The 14,039-nt window shown below is 49.3% G+C and overlaps 1 protein-coding gene across 1 annotated transcript; it reads right to left on the bottom strand.

The window, feature by feature from the left end:
• Window positions 1-1,001: 1,001 nt before the first annotated feature.
• Window positions 1,002-6,668, bottom strand: ODF4 (outer dense fiber of sperm tails 4). The gene is given in 4 exon segments (XM_034989302.1): window positions 1,002-1,186; window positions 1,378-1,512; window positions 6,196-6,553; window positions 6,555-6,668. Coding segments are annotated over 4 exon segments (792 nt in total).
• Window positions 6,669-14,039: the final 7,371 nt, after the last annotated feature.

The following is a 14,039-nucleotide window of genomic DNA, read 5'->3' as shown; positions in this document are numbered from 1 at the left end:
CCTTGTCATGTTTTCTTCCTGCTGTTACAGGATGGAGAACATGGGAGGCTTGGGTGGAGAGCGATAGCAACCAGGGAGTTGAGGTGGTGGTAGTGGAGGTGGTGGTGATGGTGGAGGTGAAGATGGTGGCGGAGGTGAAGATGGTGGCGGAGGTGAAGGTGGTGGCGGAGGTGAAGGTGGTGGCGGAGGTGAAGGTGTGATGGAGGTGGAGGTGGTGCTGGGGGTACCCAGGCACAGGGCTCTAGGACTTCTCAGTCACCTGCTCTGGACACAGAGAGTGGGATTGCTGCCCAATGCCCATAGTACAGCCCCACCCCAGGTAACCCGCCTCTTACCTTGGGCCTGTGTGCTCTTGGACTGTTCACTCTGAATAAACCAACTCGCTCCTAAGTGATCTCTCTCCCCTGGTCACTTCCCTTTACCTACTAACAAATGTTGAGATCGTAACACACATGGGCACACCTACTACCATCTGGTTGCACCTGCCGTACCTACCTGGTCTTCAGAGACTGCCCTTCTTTAGCTGGGTTGGGACTATCATGTGCTTCTTTGAAGGTACCCCCTGGCTCTGGAAAATGGTCCTTAGTTTCTCCCAAAACACATCTTCCTGGGTACTTCTCCCTCTTCCTTTCTTTGGGGGTGCGGTAAGGGTTTGGTGGGTGGTGGGTGAACAAAACTCCCGTGTGCTACAGGAGAGATTGGGCACTTCTGGGAACCAAAGGGTGCCAAAAGGCTCCTGAGGAGGAACAATTGGGAAACAAAGTTGTTCTTTCTCCCTCCTTCTCCTCCTTCAAGTTGTCTTGTCTCAACAACAGCCAGACATGATAAACAAGAGACCATTTATTCCACATCGCCCCAACAATAAGCAAGCAGGAACAAGGAGGAAAAGTAATATTCTCCCTCTCTAACTCCTTGCAGTGATGAAGGCCAACCACCTCCCCAAGGTTGTGAGAAAGGATGAGGACAGGGATGCAGATGAATGGGCAGGATTTCCGACAAGGTTACAAAGATGCCTTCTTTTGCTCAGGATCCGGGACTTCCCTCTGGGTGATAGAGGCATGTGAGACAACCGGCTTCTTCAGCAAGTTTTGTAGAGGGCTGGAGCAGTTGCTGCAGAACTTAGTGCCACAGGGACGGTTCATAATCACCATCCAGAAGTGTTGGTGGTTGAAGTAACAGAGGGCTGCTGGGAAAGCACAAAGGGATGGGGGAGAGGAAATTTGGAGAACCGGAAGAAAGTGGCCAGCGAGGTGAGGCCAAAGGGAAGATAATTCCCTAAGAACTTGTCCTTGGGGGTTACCTGCCTCCCTCCCTGCACACTTCCTCTGCCCCGAGCCACCCATGTCCCCTCCTGCCCGGGGCCCTCAGGCCACTCACCACAGGTGACATAGAGGACAAACACCAGCCAGCCTATGAAATAGCTCCAGCCGATGGGGACTGATAAATTCTTCTTCAACTCAAAGATCCAGAGGTTAATAGGAAACAACATCAGGGTGAAGAAAATAAGGATAACTAGGAGACAGGGACGCGAGAGATCTTATTCTTACCTGAGGACCCCACGGAGATTCTCCCTCACCTTCTGGGATACAGCCACAAACCACGATCAACCCCTCCAACTCCACCTCTCCCGGGATGAGGAAATGGCGGAGCTCAGTTCTCAAGGACCACCAGTTTTGTTCAGCCACCACCCACCAGACCCCTACCCCACCCCCAAAGAAAGGAAGAGGGAAAAGTACCCAGGAAGATGTGTTTTGGGAGAAACTAAGGACCACTTTCCAGAGCCAGGGGGTACCTTCAAAGAAGCTCATGATAGTCCCAACCCAGCTAAAGAAGGGCAGTCTCTGAAGACCAGGTAGGTACGGCAGGTGCAACCAGACGGTGAAGATAAGGCCCAGCACCAGCGCCAGGCAGAAAGTTATCATGGCCACCCCGAAGATTGGGTGGTTTGTCCACAGCTTAAAACTATCTGGAGAAAATGAGAAAACGGGACGAATTTAGGATTCACAAAGGAGAAAAAGTATATAATAGAATGACATGAGAAAAGGTTAACTAAAGAAATGTGCATTTTTAAAAAAGATTTATTTATTTATTTGAGAGAGAGAGAGAGAGTGAGAACTTGCAGGGGGAGGGGCAGAGGGACAGAGAGAAACTCCAGCAGACTCCTCACTGAGCACGGGGTGGGGCCCAATGCAGGGCTCGATCTCACGACCCTGAGATCAGGACATGAGCCGAAATCAAGAGTCAGACGCTTAACCGACTGAGCCACCCAAGTGCCCCAGAAATGCACATGTGAGATTACAATGAAGTATCACTTTCACTCATTAAATAAGCAAGGATTATTGATATGGAGATTGTTTGATAATCCCAACCATACAAAAATGAAAAACAGAGGACTTGAAGTGTGTTTCTCAAAAGAAGAAATACAAAAGTCCCATATACACATGAAGCTCAATACAAAGAATTGCCAAGTAAATGTGATTTGTTAACCTATCAAATCAGCAAAGATCAAGACAAAATTGATGACACCTGGTATAGGAAAGAATTTAGAGAGAAGAGGTGCTCTCATACGCTACCACAGGTCAGCATTTTCGATGAGTGACCTGGCACAAAATATCAGAAATAATGTAAAAGGTTAAGACCCTTTGACTTGGCAATGCTTCTTGGAATTTATGGTAAGGAAATAATCCAAGAGCAGCACTAAATCTGTGTGCAGGGATCTTCTCTGCACAGATACTTATATGTCCAAGGAGAGATTTGTTAAATGTATTGTACCCATTCGTTGGATTATTATGCATTCATTAAAAAATGATATGGGAGGGGGACGCCTGGGTGGCTCAGTCATTAAGCATCTGCCTTCGGCTCAGGTCATGATGCCAGGGTCCTGGGATCGAGCCGCAGATTGGGCTCCTTGCTCAGCAGGGGAGTCTGCTTCTCCCTCTCCCACTCCCCCTGCTTGTGTTCCCTCTCTCGCTGTCTCTCTGTCAAATAAATAAAATATTTTTTAAAAAATGATACAGGGGCGCCTGGGTGGCTCAGTTGGTTAAGCGACTGCCTTCGGCTCAGGTCATGATCCTGGAGTCCCGGGATCGAGTCCCGCATCGGGCTCCCTGTTCAGCGAGGAGTCTGCTTCTCCCTCTGACCCTCCCCCCTCTCGTGTGCTCTCTCTCTCTCTCTCACTCTCTCAAATAAATGAATAAATAAAATCTTTAAAAAAAATGATACGGGGGCACCTGGGGGGCACAGTCGATTAAGCGTCCGACTCTTGGTTTTGGCTCAGGTCATGATCTCGGGGTTCTGAGATTGAGCCCCATGTTGGGCTCCGCACTCAGCAGGGAGTCTGCTTGAGATTCTCTCTCTCTCTCCCTCTGCCCCGCCCCCCGACTCTCTCTCTCTCTCTCTCTCTCTCTCTTAAATAAATAAATAAATCTTTTTTATTTATTTGAGAGAGAGAGACAGCGAGAGAGGGAACACAAGCAGGGGGAGTGGGAGAGGGAGAAGTAGAGTCCCCGCTGAACGGGGAGCCCCATGTGGGGCTCGATCCCAGGACCCCGGGATCATTACCTGAGCCAAAGGCAGATGCTTAACAACTGAGCCACCAGGCACCCCTAAATAAATCTTTTTTAAAAATGATATGATAGATGTTTGTCTCCAAACAGAAGATGTCTCGAAAGAAACGAGGAACCAGGAGTGGGGATTAGAGGCCAGCGGTGGGGGGCTCCCTTCGCTGTGTCATCTTTTTTTTTTTTTTTGACAAAGAGAGACACAGGGAGAGAGGGAACACAAGTAGGGGGAGTGGGAGAGGGAGAGGCAGGCTTCCCACAGAGCCTGGGATCCTGATCTGAGCCAAAGGCAGATGCTTAACGACTGAGCCACCCAGGCGCCCCCTGTGTCGTCTTTCATTTTGCTTCCATTTCCACTCCATTCACATACTACCTAATCAAATAAATCTTAAATACTCGTGATGCTATAGAAATATTAATGACAGGAATAAATACCTAGAACTGCAAAGGGGAGTTTGCAACCCAGAGCATGGAGAATTGCGGTTTTGAAAATATAAATATATACATTTATCAAGATACAAATAAATATATGTTTATTTGTATATGTGTATTTGTATTTATAGATATCTCATACACACACATTCACACACAAGAGACTGGAAGTAAATGCACTGGCAATGCCAACTGTGATTATATCTATATGAGCAAATTTTAGGTCAGTTTTATTTTCTTTCTTAAACGTTCTGCATTTCCCACAATAACTAACTGTGCAACTAACTTTTTCTTATCAGAAAAAAATTATCTATCTATATATTTAGAATTAACAGTCATTGCCAACAAAGATACAATAAAACCAGCCTTCTTGTGCATTGTTAGTGGAAAGGTAAATTGCTATCACACTTTTTGGGAGCAACATGGAACATTTTATGAAGAACCTTAAAATATTTAACTCTTCCATCCGGTAAAGCCACTTTGGGAAATCGATACCAAAGAATTAACACTAAACACAGAAAAAAAAAAAAGTCATTAACAAATTTTGTTGCTCCTTTTTTTTGCAAATATGACATTGAAAAATAAATTTTACCAAGAATAGAAAAATAAAATTCAAGTAAAAGATGACAATCTATTTAGTTGATATATATGTCTATTAACTTATAATAGGGAAACATTTACTGCATCTCATAAAAATAAATTTCCGTACAGATTTTTAAATTATTTTTTTAAAAGATTTTATTTATTTATTTATTTGAGAGAGTGAGCAAGAGAGAGAACATGAGTGGGGAGAGGAGCAGAGGGAGAGGGAGAAGCAGGCTCCCCGCTGAGCAGCGAGCCCAGCGTGGGGCTCGTGGGGCTCCATCCCAGGACCCTGGGAACATGACCCGAGCCGAAGGCAAACCCTTAACCGCCTGAGCCACCCAGGCACCCCTAAATTATTTTTAAATAATCTCTACAACCAGCATGGGGCTCAAACTCACAACCCCGAGATCAAGAGTCACACCCTCTGCGGACTAAGCCAGCCTGGCACCCCAAAGATAAATTTTTAAACAATATAAATTGAATACTTAAAATAATGTAAAAGATATAAGGTTATTTATGAAGAATGAGTACAGCTGTGTAAAAACCGTTCAAAACTTGTTCAAAAAAAATTTTTTTAAAAGCCTAGCAGAAACTTGAGTGCTTGGGGCTGGTCTTTGAGGAGCTCGGTTAGAGCAAGGCAGGTGCCTCCGAGAGTCTTGGGGCCAGACACGCCCGAATTAGAATTCTAAACCTGCTCTCTTTGTAGGGGAAAAACAGTCAAATATTGACTCTCAGCAAGGTACTTTATCTGAGTCTCGGTGTTCTCATCCGTACAGGAAGGATGATCATCCCTATTCCTTAGGGTTGGTTGAGGATCTATCGAGCAAATGGAATAAGTATGCAATAAATGGTAGCTTTTTGTTTCCCCAAATTTATTGCGAGAAAGATGCATTTCTCTCATAATGGAAGAAACTAAGAGCCGCGTAACTTTTATTTTTATTATTATCTTTTTACTGTTAACGAGAGTGAAGTCACGGAACGGGGATCACGGAGATAGAAAGTTCTGGTTTCGCACAAGAGCTGAGCAAGGAGGCCCGAAGCTGGGAGGTGCGGGAGAGCATGGAGTACTGAGTTCAGGAACTGGCCGTGAAGGGCCACGAGAGCCTGGGAAAGAAGGAACGAGGAAACCAGACGTGGAAACCCAGAGCTGGCCCAGAAGAGCAAGGCCTGAGGCAGAAGGGAGGAGAAGGGGCTGGGACCAGGGCTGGGGAGGGAGAGCGACCAGGGGGCTCCTCCCGAAACTGGAAGCTCAGGGTACACAAGGCTAGAGGAAGACAATCCCCACCTCGCTGGGGCTCTTCTCCCCATAGAACAGGGGCAGTTGTGTGATTAAGGAGTGATTCACCAGCACTGAGAGTCCATGCCCCTCACAGCCCTGTTACAGCCACAGACCAGGCTCTGAGTCTTCGCAGAAGCAATGATCTGAGTCAGGCAAAGCGGTTTGGACAGAATGGATGGGGGCAGGAAGACCCGTCCTCGGTGGTCTCCTCCAGTGAAGCCCTCTTGCGGGCCAGATCACTAGGGATGACCCGAAGGAGGGGACAAGGGCACGGGGTGACCCGGAGTGACCAAGGCAGACTGGAGCCCTGGGGTGCGGTGGGGGCGGGGAGGGTCTCACCATTCCAATTTTCTGAGTTGGAACAGCTCTTGGATTTGCAGATCCGCAGGGGCCCCATGGACATGACGTGAGTGGCCGTGTAGATTCTGGCGCTGACGTTGGTGGGCCAGCGCTGGTAGAAGCGGCTTTGAGAGGGGCACAGCCATTTCTTGGAGAAGACCATGACCAGCATCAGGGCGAAGGCGACCAGGCTGAGCTCTGAGGCCAGGACCTGCGCTATCCAGCGGGAGCTGTGTGTAATTCTCCACCACAGGGGCAACACGGAGATCCTCCGGGGCTCTGAGCTGTAATCCCTGAGCCCCTGACTGCTACTTCTGGGCTCAGAGAGGGAGTTCTTTACCCGCTCTTCTTGAGCCAGACTTCCCTCTGCCCCATCCTGCTTCTCAGCATCCGACTTCCTTTCCAAGTGTCTGGTGCTCATCCCTTTCTCCTCCTGACCCCGGGAACTCATCCCTAAAGTCCCCTGCCCCCATCTTGAGCAGCCCCTGTCTCCCCCTGTCCCCTCCACCCCATCTCCCCCTTCTCTTGCTGGGCTCAGTCGTCCCTCATCTTCTAAATATTTCTATCCAGCAGAGCACCTGGCGCCACAGGGCCTGGGGTCTGGGAAAGAACAACCCATCCAGTAGGACAGGGCCCCTAACCGCCACGGAATATTCCTGAAGGGTGGGGGTGGGGGTCATCAAGTGGGGGAGGGGCCCACCGCGGCAGCCCCACTCCTAAGAGCTGTGGTTTCTGAGGGTGTCCCCTTCTCTTCCTAAGTCCTCTCCCCTGACCTTACCCCCAAATGCTGACAGACGGAGCAGGAGGGAGGAGATGCTTGTCCTCAGGGAAACAGCCTCCCTCCGTTGTTCTTTGGCAATGTCTTCTTCTCACGGCTTCCCCTACCCCTTCCCCTCCCTCCCACCTCCACTCACTTCTGGTGGACAGTTGCCATTCCCTTCCCTCTTCTCTGTACCTTCTTCCCTTCTTTTTCCCCTCAGCACCGGAAGGGGAAGCACATAGGATAAGGAGCGGGTGGGGGGGGTGTCACCCAACCCGAAATCTTTCCTTTTTTTAAGATTTTATTTTATTTTATTTTAAGATTTTTATTTATTTATTCATGAGAGACAGAGAGAGAGAGGCAGAGGGAGAAGTAGGCTCCCAAGGAGCAGGGAGCCCGATGCAGGACTCGATCCCAGGACCCTGAGATCATGACCTGAGCCGAAGGCAGACGCTTAACCATCTGAGCCACCCAGGCGCCCAAGATTTTATTTTTTTGAGTAATCTCTACACCCAACGTGGGGCTTGAACCCACAGTGCCGAGATCAAGAGTCATGTGCTCTACCGACTGAGCCAGCCGGGCGCCCCACAAGCTGAAGGTTGTTTTTTTTTCTAACCTCCCTTTTAAGTTACAGGAAAGTAGATCTGAGTCACCTGGGGCAGCCTGATCATAGTGGCTCCTGGGAGAAGAGAGACCCTGGGAATTCTCCCGAGGAAAAAGCCTTTCGGATTTGGGATGTGAGTTTGAATCCCACCAGAGTTGGTTTACTCTGTGGAGGCGGTGATATGTGTGGTTAAGGACACAGGCTTTCGGGGCACCGGGGTGGCTCAGTCGGTTAAACGTCTGCCTTCGGCTCAGGTCATGATCCCAGGGTCTTGGGATCGAGTCCCGCATCGGGCTCCCTGCTCAGTGGGGAGCCTGTTTCTCCTTCTCCCTCTGCCCCTGTTTGTGTTCCCTCTCTCGCTCTCTCTCTCATATAAATAAATAAAATCTTTAAAAAAGAAAAAAGACACTGATCCCATTTGTGAGGACAGAGCTTCCCAAAGGCCCCTAATCACCTATTCCCCCCCGCAAAGGCCCTACTTCCTAAAAGCATCACCTTGGGGTTAGCTTGCCAACATAGGAATTTTGGAGACACAGTCTGGCTCTGTTCCCACTCGTCCCTGAGCGTCCTTCTCCTCCTCCCCAGACCGACCTCCTCTTCTCCTCTGGTCCATGTGGTGAGAGACGTGACCTTCACACCTCAAGTTGTCTGTCTTACTCCTTCGGTCACCAGAGTGGAGACCTCTCAGTCCCAAGTCCGCACATGGTCTGGCCCTGCCAGGGACAAGGGCCATCCTTAGAACCCTTGGCCATGGTCAGGGGCAACCGGGTCAGGAGGCTGAGCAGAGCTGGTGATCATCAGGATTTTATTTCCTTCCTTGGATCCGTTTTCGTTTTCCTGGAATTTCTAGGAGTTTCTCATCCTAACAAGCAGTTCTAACAGTAACACAAAACAACATGAGAGAATCTTGGAAATATAATGTTTCCTGAAAATCGGTAACTCCCAGAAGACTACGCTATAAACATGATACCATTTTTATAGAGCTCATAAACAAGCACAGCTAAACAAACTATTGTTTAAGCACACATAATATTATGATGGCATGGTAAGTTTTAAAAATCAGCAGAGGGGCGCCCAGCTGGCTCAGTCAGAGAAGCGTGCAACTCTTGATCTTGGGGTCGTGAGTTTGAGCCCCATGTTGGGTGTAGAGGTTACTTAAATAAAAATTTAAACAACAATAAAAGTCAGTGGAATGATAAATGCAGAATATAGAATAGTGGTTATTTTATTTCCCAGGGGAGGCAGGGGAATGGGACTGGGAGGACTGCACTGTACATACATGTTATTGGTAATAGGTTATTGGTTCCTGAATTAGGATAGGTGCACAGGTATTCATTATATAATGATCACTTATAACTAACATATAATTCATAGGATCCTGTGAAGGGGCACCTGGGTGGCTCAGTCGTTAAGCGTCTGCCTTCGGCTCAGGTCGTGATCCCAGGGTCCTGGGATTGAGCCCCACATCGGGCTCCCTGCTTGGCGGGAGGCCTGCTTCTCCCTCTCCCGCTCCCCCTGCTTGTGTTCCCTCTTTCACTATCTCTGTCTGTCAAATAAATAAATAAAATCTTAAAAAAAATTCATATGATCCCGTGAATGTATCAGATATTGTTTTTCAAAAGGTAATCAAAAATAGTCTAAGAAAGGAAATGCAATCTTAGTGATTCCTAGGTCTGCAATGAAAGCTATTTATGTAGTCACAATATATAAGGTAAACACTGTTGCTTGAGTTTCAACTTTTAGAGTCAACAGATGGACAAAGCACGGAAGACTTAACTATGGCTACAAAAGTAAACATAGCTGTTATCAGCCTATATGCCGTCCAAGTAAACGTTTAGAAGAGGTAAACGGGCAGGTGGAAGGAGGAGAAGAGAGCTGAAGGAAGGGTGGGGTGGGACCTGACAACAGGGTCTCCGCAGAAGGCTGTGCAGGATGTGCACTGCACAAGAGCCCACAGCTGGGGGGTGGGGTGAGTGAGCGAGAACTGAGGTTCAGTCTGCATTCTGCTCAATAAGGGACACCCCTCTAAGTGGTCTCCATTGACTGGGAGGAAGAGGCGCTTTGTTCGATATCTCGTAAAGGTGCAACCGCCCCCCAAGACAACCACCCCAACATCTATTCAGAGGGGCTGCCTTTTAACCACAAGGTCGGAGGCACCAGGGAGCGTTACAGTCTAGGCGCAGTCCTGGCCAACAACATGATTGCCTATCAGTGGAAGTTCTCTGGTTGCAAGCACCGACCCAGACTGACGAAGTTAGGCAAAAAGGAACGTCTTGGGGCAATAGTGAGTGAACGCAGACTCAGACAGGAAGCCGAACGTCCAGTTCAGGAGCCAGGGGAGCACGGGGGAATCCTGTGCAGGAACTGGCCCCCCTGCTCACTGCTTCCCCACATTGTACCCCACCAACCTCCTCCATCCTTGTCTATTCCCAATTGGGATTCCAAATTTCAGAGTCTGCCTGGCCTCAACTGGGTCACCTATCCACCTCTGAGGTGGGAAGGTGGATGCCCTGACGGAGAGCCCACCAGAGCCACACGGACTTGGAGAGGGACAGTTCCCCAAAAGAAAGGAAGCCGAGCAGTCAAAAAAAAATGATAATGTGGGGGCACCTGGCTGTCTCAGTCAGGGGAGTTCTCGACTCTTGATCTCGGGGTTGTGAGTTTGAGCCCCACATTGGGTATAGAGGTTACTTATTTTAAGATTTTATTTATTCATGAGAGACCGGGGAGTGGGGGGAAGGCAGAGGCAGAGGGAGAAGCAAGCTCCCCATTGAGCAGGGAGCCCAACGCGAGGCTCGATCCCAGGACCCTGGGATCACTACCTGAGCCCAAGGCAGACAGTTAGCTGATTGAGCCACCCAGGTGCCCTGGGCATAGAGATTACTTAAAAAAATAAAATAAAAAATAAAAATAGGGATAACTTGCCGGCACGTGGACAGAGTGGAAGCCAGAATGGAGTGCAAGGCTGGGAGCTTTCCAAAAAGGAAAGTGCTTCCTGTCCCACCTGACGGCGTGGGCCCGTGGACATCCATTATGGGACAATAGCCTCTCAGTGACCAAGGGCAGGGCTGACCTGGAGAATGTGGACTCAGACTCAACATAGGCTTATTTGTCACTCCTCAACGGTCCACAGGGACTTGCTTTGCTGCCTGTACAACAACCAGAAACAGCCCTACCCCAGGCGGGCTCACCCAGACACACACACACCAGTGCGCATCTCCTTTGTAGTGAGCTTCGGGGCCCCTGATGTTGCCAGAATATGTCAACACCCAGAGCCCAGGAGCTGCAAGATGGCTTCCCTTTTGCGTCTGTGAAAGTCACTGTTGGTTATTCTTCAAACTCTAGTGTGTACTAAGGACCCGGGCATCCCATTACAACGCAGAGGTCACAAACAAGCTTCTAGCTGGTGCCATGCGATGGTCTGATGATCACATACTAAGGAAATCTGGGTTGCCCGGCCGCCTTCCCCAAAATGTCCCTTGACCTGCAGAGTTTGGATACATGGGGAAACAATGGTGTCCCACTTGCTTAGTTCTGCCTCTACGGGAAACTCCATTGCCTTGTATATACCAATTGAACAAATAGAAAAACATCGTGCTTAAAACAAAGCAAGAAGTGACTGCAAAATTAAGAATTCCTGCTCTTTGAAAAAAACGCATTTTACCAGAATGAAAAGGCAAGCCACTAAATGGGAGAAAATATTTTCAAATCACTTATCTGATAAAGGACGTATATCCAGAATATATAAAGAACTCTCAAAACGCGGTAGTGAGAAAATAAACCACCCAGTTTTTTCAAAAGCTGAGAAGTTTTGAAGAAGATACGCAAATGGCCAATAAACATTTGAAAATATACTCAGAATCATTAGTTATTAGAGAATCAGAAATTAAAACCACAAGGAGGGGGGGACGCCTGGGTGGCTCAGTTGGTTAAGCGATTGCCTTCTGCTCAGGTCATGATCCTGGAGTCCTAGGATTGAGCCCCGCATGGGGTCCCCTGCTCAAACGGGAGTCTGCTTGGGATTTTCTTTCTCCCTTCCCCTCTGCCCCTCTCCCTGCTTGTGCGCCCTCTCGCTCTCTCTCAAATAAATAAATAAAATCTTTAAAAAAAAATTAGAAACAACCCAAATGGCCCTCCACTAAGAAATGGACAAACTCTGATGTATCCATACAATGAAATATTACTCAACAATAAAAAATAATAAGTACAGGGGCGCCTGGGTGGCTCAGTCGTTAAGCGTCTGCCTTCGGCTTAGGTCATGATTTCAGGTCCTGGGATCGAGCCCCGCATCGGGCTCCCTGCTCGGCGGGAAGCCTGCTTCTCCCTCTCCCACTCCCCCTGCTTGTGTTCCCTCTCTCACTGTGTCTCTCTCTCTGTCAAATAAATAAATAAAATCTTTTTTAAAATAATAATAATAATAAGTACATGGATGAATCCCAAATACATTAAGCTAAGCGAAAGAAGCCAGACTTGAAAGGCTACCTATTGTACGATTCCATTTATAGGACATTATAGAAAAGGCAAAACTACAAGGGACAGAAAACAGATCAGGGGTTGCCAGAGACTGGAATTGAGGAAGAGGTTCACCACAAAGGGGCACAGGGGAATTTACAGGGGTGATGGAAGTCTTTCATTTCTCAGTTGTGGTGGTAGTTACATGACTATATACATTTGTCAAAAATCTCTGAACTTGGGCGCCTGGGTGGCTCAGTTGGTTAAGCGACTGCCTTCAGCTCAGGTCATGGTCCCGGAGTCCTGGGATCAAGTCCCACATCGGGCTCCTGGCTCGGCGGGGAGCCTGCTTCTCCCTCTGACCCTCTCCCCTCTCATGCTGTTTCTCTCTCTCTCTCTTTCTCAAATAAATAAAATCTTTTAAAAAAAAATCTCTGAACTTTACACTGAAAAGGGCGAATTTCTCTGTATGTAATTTGTACCTTAAAAATATACCCTAATAATGTATAGACGTGTTGAATCACTGTCTTGTACACCTGAAACTGAGACTGTATGTTAACTAAAATGGAATTAAAATTTAAATAAATAAATAAGAAAACTGCAATATATATTTTATATATTATATTTTACATATTATATATTTACATATATATACATATATAAAATATAGTTTTTAAAAGGAGCAGAAGAAAAGATTATATTTTACAAATAGAAAAAAGGTGACTTCCGTGCCCTCCGGAGGGCGAGTTGCTTAATTCCCATCAAGATTTCGGTTGGTTCGGGCGCCTGGGTGGCTCAGTCGGTTAAGCGACTGCCTTCGGCTCAGGTCGTGATCCTGGAGTCCCGGGATCGAGTCCCGCATCGGGCTCCCTGCTCGGCGGGGAGTCTGCTTCTCCCTCTGACCCTCCTCCCTCTCATGCTCTCTCTAACTCATTCTCTCTGTCTCAAATAAATAAAAATAAAATCTTTAAAAAAAAAAAAAAGATTTCCGTTGCTCCTTCGCAGAAGGAAGAGTGGGGCAGAGAGCCACGCCCAAGAGCTCGATCGTGATGGAGGAGGAGCTGCTAGGTCCAAGGCCCAGAACCACAGTGGGAGATGGAGCGAGCGGGGCGGTCGGTGGCGACGGCCCGGGAGTCCGGGGAGCAGCCTGCGCCTCAACCTCTCAGGGGCTCCGCGCGGGAGGCGGGCGCCGCGAACCCGGAGCCGGAGCCCTGCGCAGGATGCGACAGGACCCCGAGGCGGGAAGCCCTCCTAGCGCCGCAGGCTCGGGTCCGCGCGGAGAGCGGGGCGGAGCCGGGCGCGGGGGGGCGGGGCCTGGCTGGGGCGGGGCCCGGGCTGGGGGCGGGGCCAATCCCTGATCTCGGAGCCCCGCGGGGCCCGGCCACGCCCCCCGAGGGTGCGGGCCTTCGGGGCGCAGTCGAAGGACGAGTTCTTCCCCTCTGCGCTCCCTAGGCCTGGCCAGGGGCGCTCTGAGCCCGCTGGGTGGGGAGTCCCAATCCAAACTGGGCGTGCTGGGAGGCGGGGTCAGGGGTTCGCCAGACCCGCGGAGGAGGGGTCGGAGGACACGTCCTCCTGCCTGGTGAACTGGCCAACCCTGATCATCACATACCCCTGTACCTCAAGAGAGGGAACCCTGCGAAGAAGGAGGGAGGAGAGAGAGAGACTGAAGGGCTCTGGAAAGGACCCCAGGGAGGTGGGAGGGCCCAGCGGGGCTAGGAGAGCGGGGAGAGCTAGCGAGCAGGCTGTGGGGAGAAAGGGGGACAGCTCCTCTCATCCACCTGTTGCTTGTGGTCATGGCTGTACCCCCATCCGCCACGACGGGCCAGCCCAAAGACCCGTCCGTGCCCTGTCCTATCTTCCTGATCGTCCACTCCCCGAACACGGAGGCCACAAACATGAGGGGCAGGGCTGTAGGTGGAGAAAGGGCTTACTGACTCTCGGAGAGAGACTCCCAGCAGGGGCCCATCTTCCCCACTCTGTCCTCTCCTGCACCTTTCCTACACCTGTGACAATATTTGTTTCTTCCAT

The sequence above is a fragment of the Mirounga leonina genome, unplaced genomic scaffold (genome assembly GCF_011800145.1).
Source record: "Mirounga leonina isolate KUSES-001 unplaced genomic scaffold, KU_Mleo_1.0 Mir_488, whole genome shotgun sequence".
Lineage (NCBI taxonomy): Eukaryota > Metazoa > Chordata > Mammalia > Carnivora > Phocidae > Mirounga > Mirounga leonina.
Note: the sequence above shows the minus strand (reverse complement) of the source record. Positions and strands in the feature narration are given on the sequence as shown.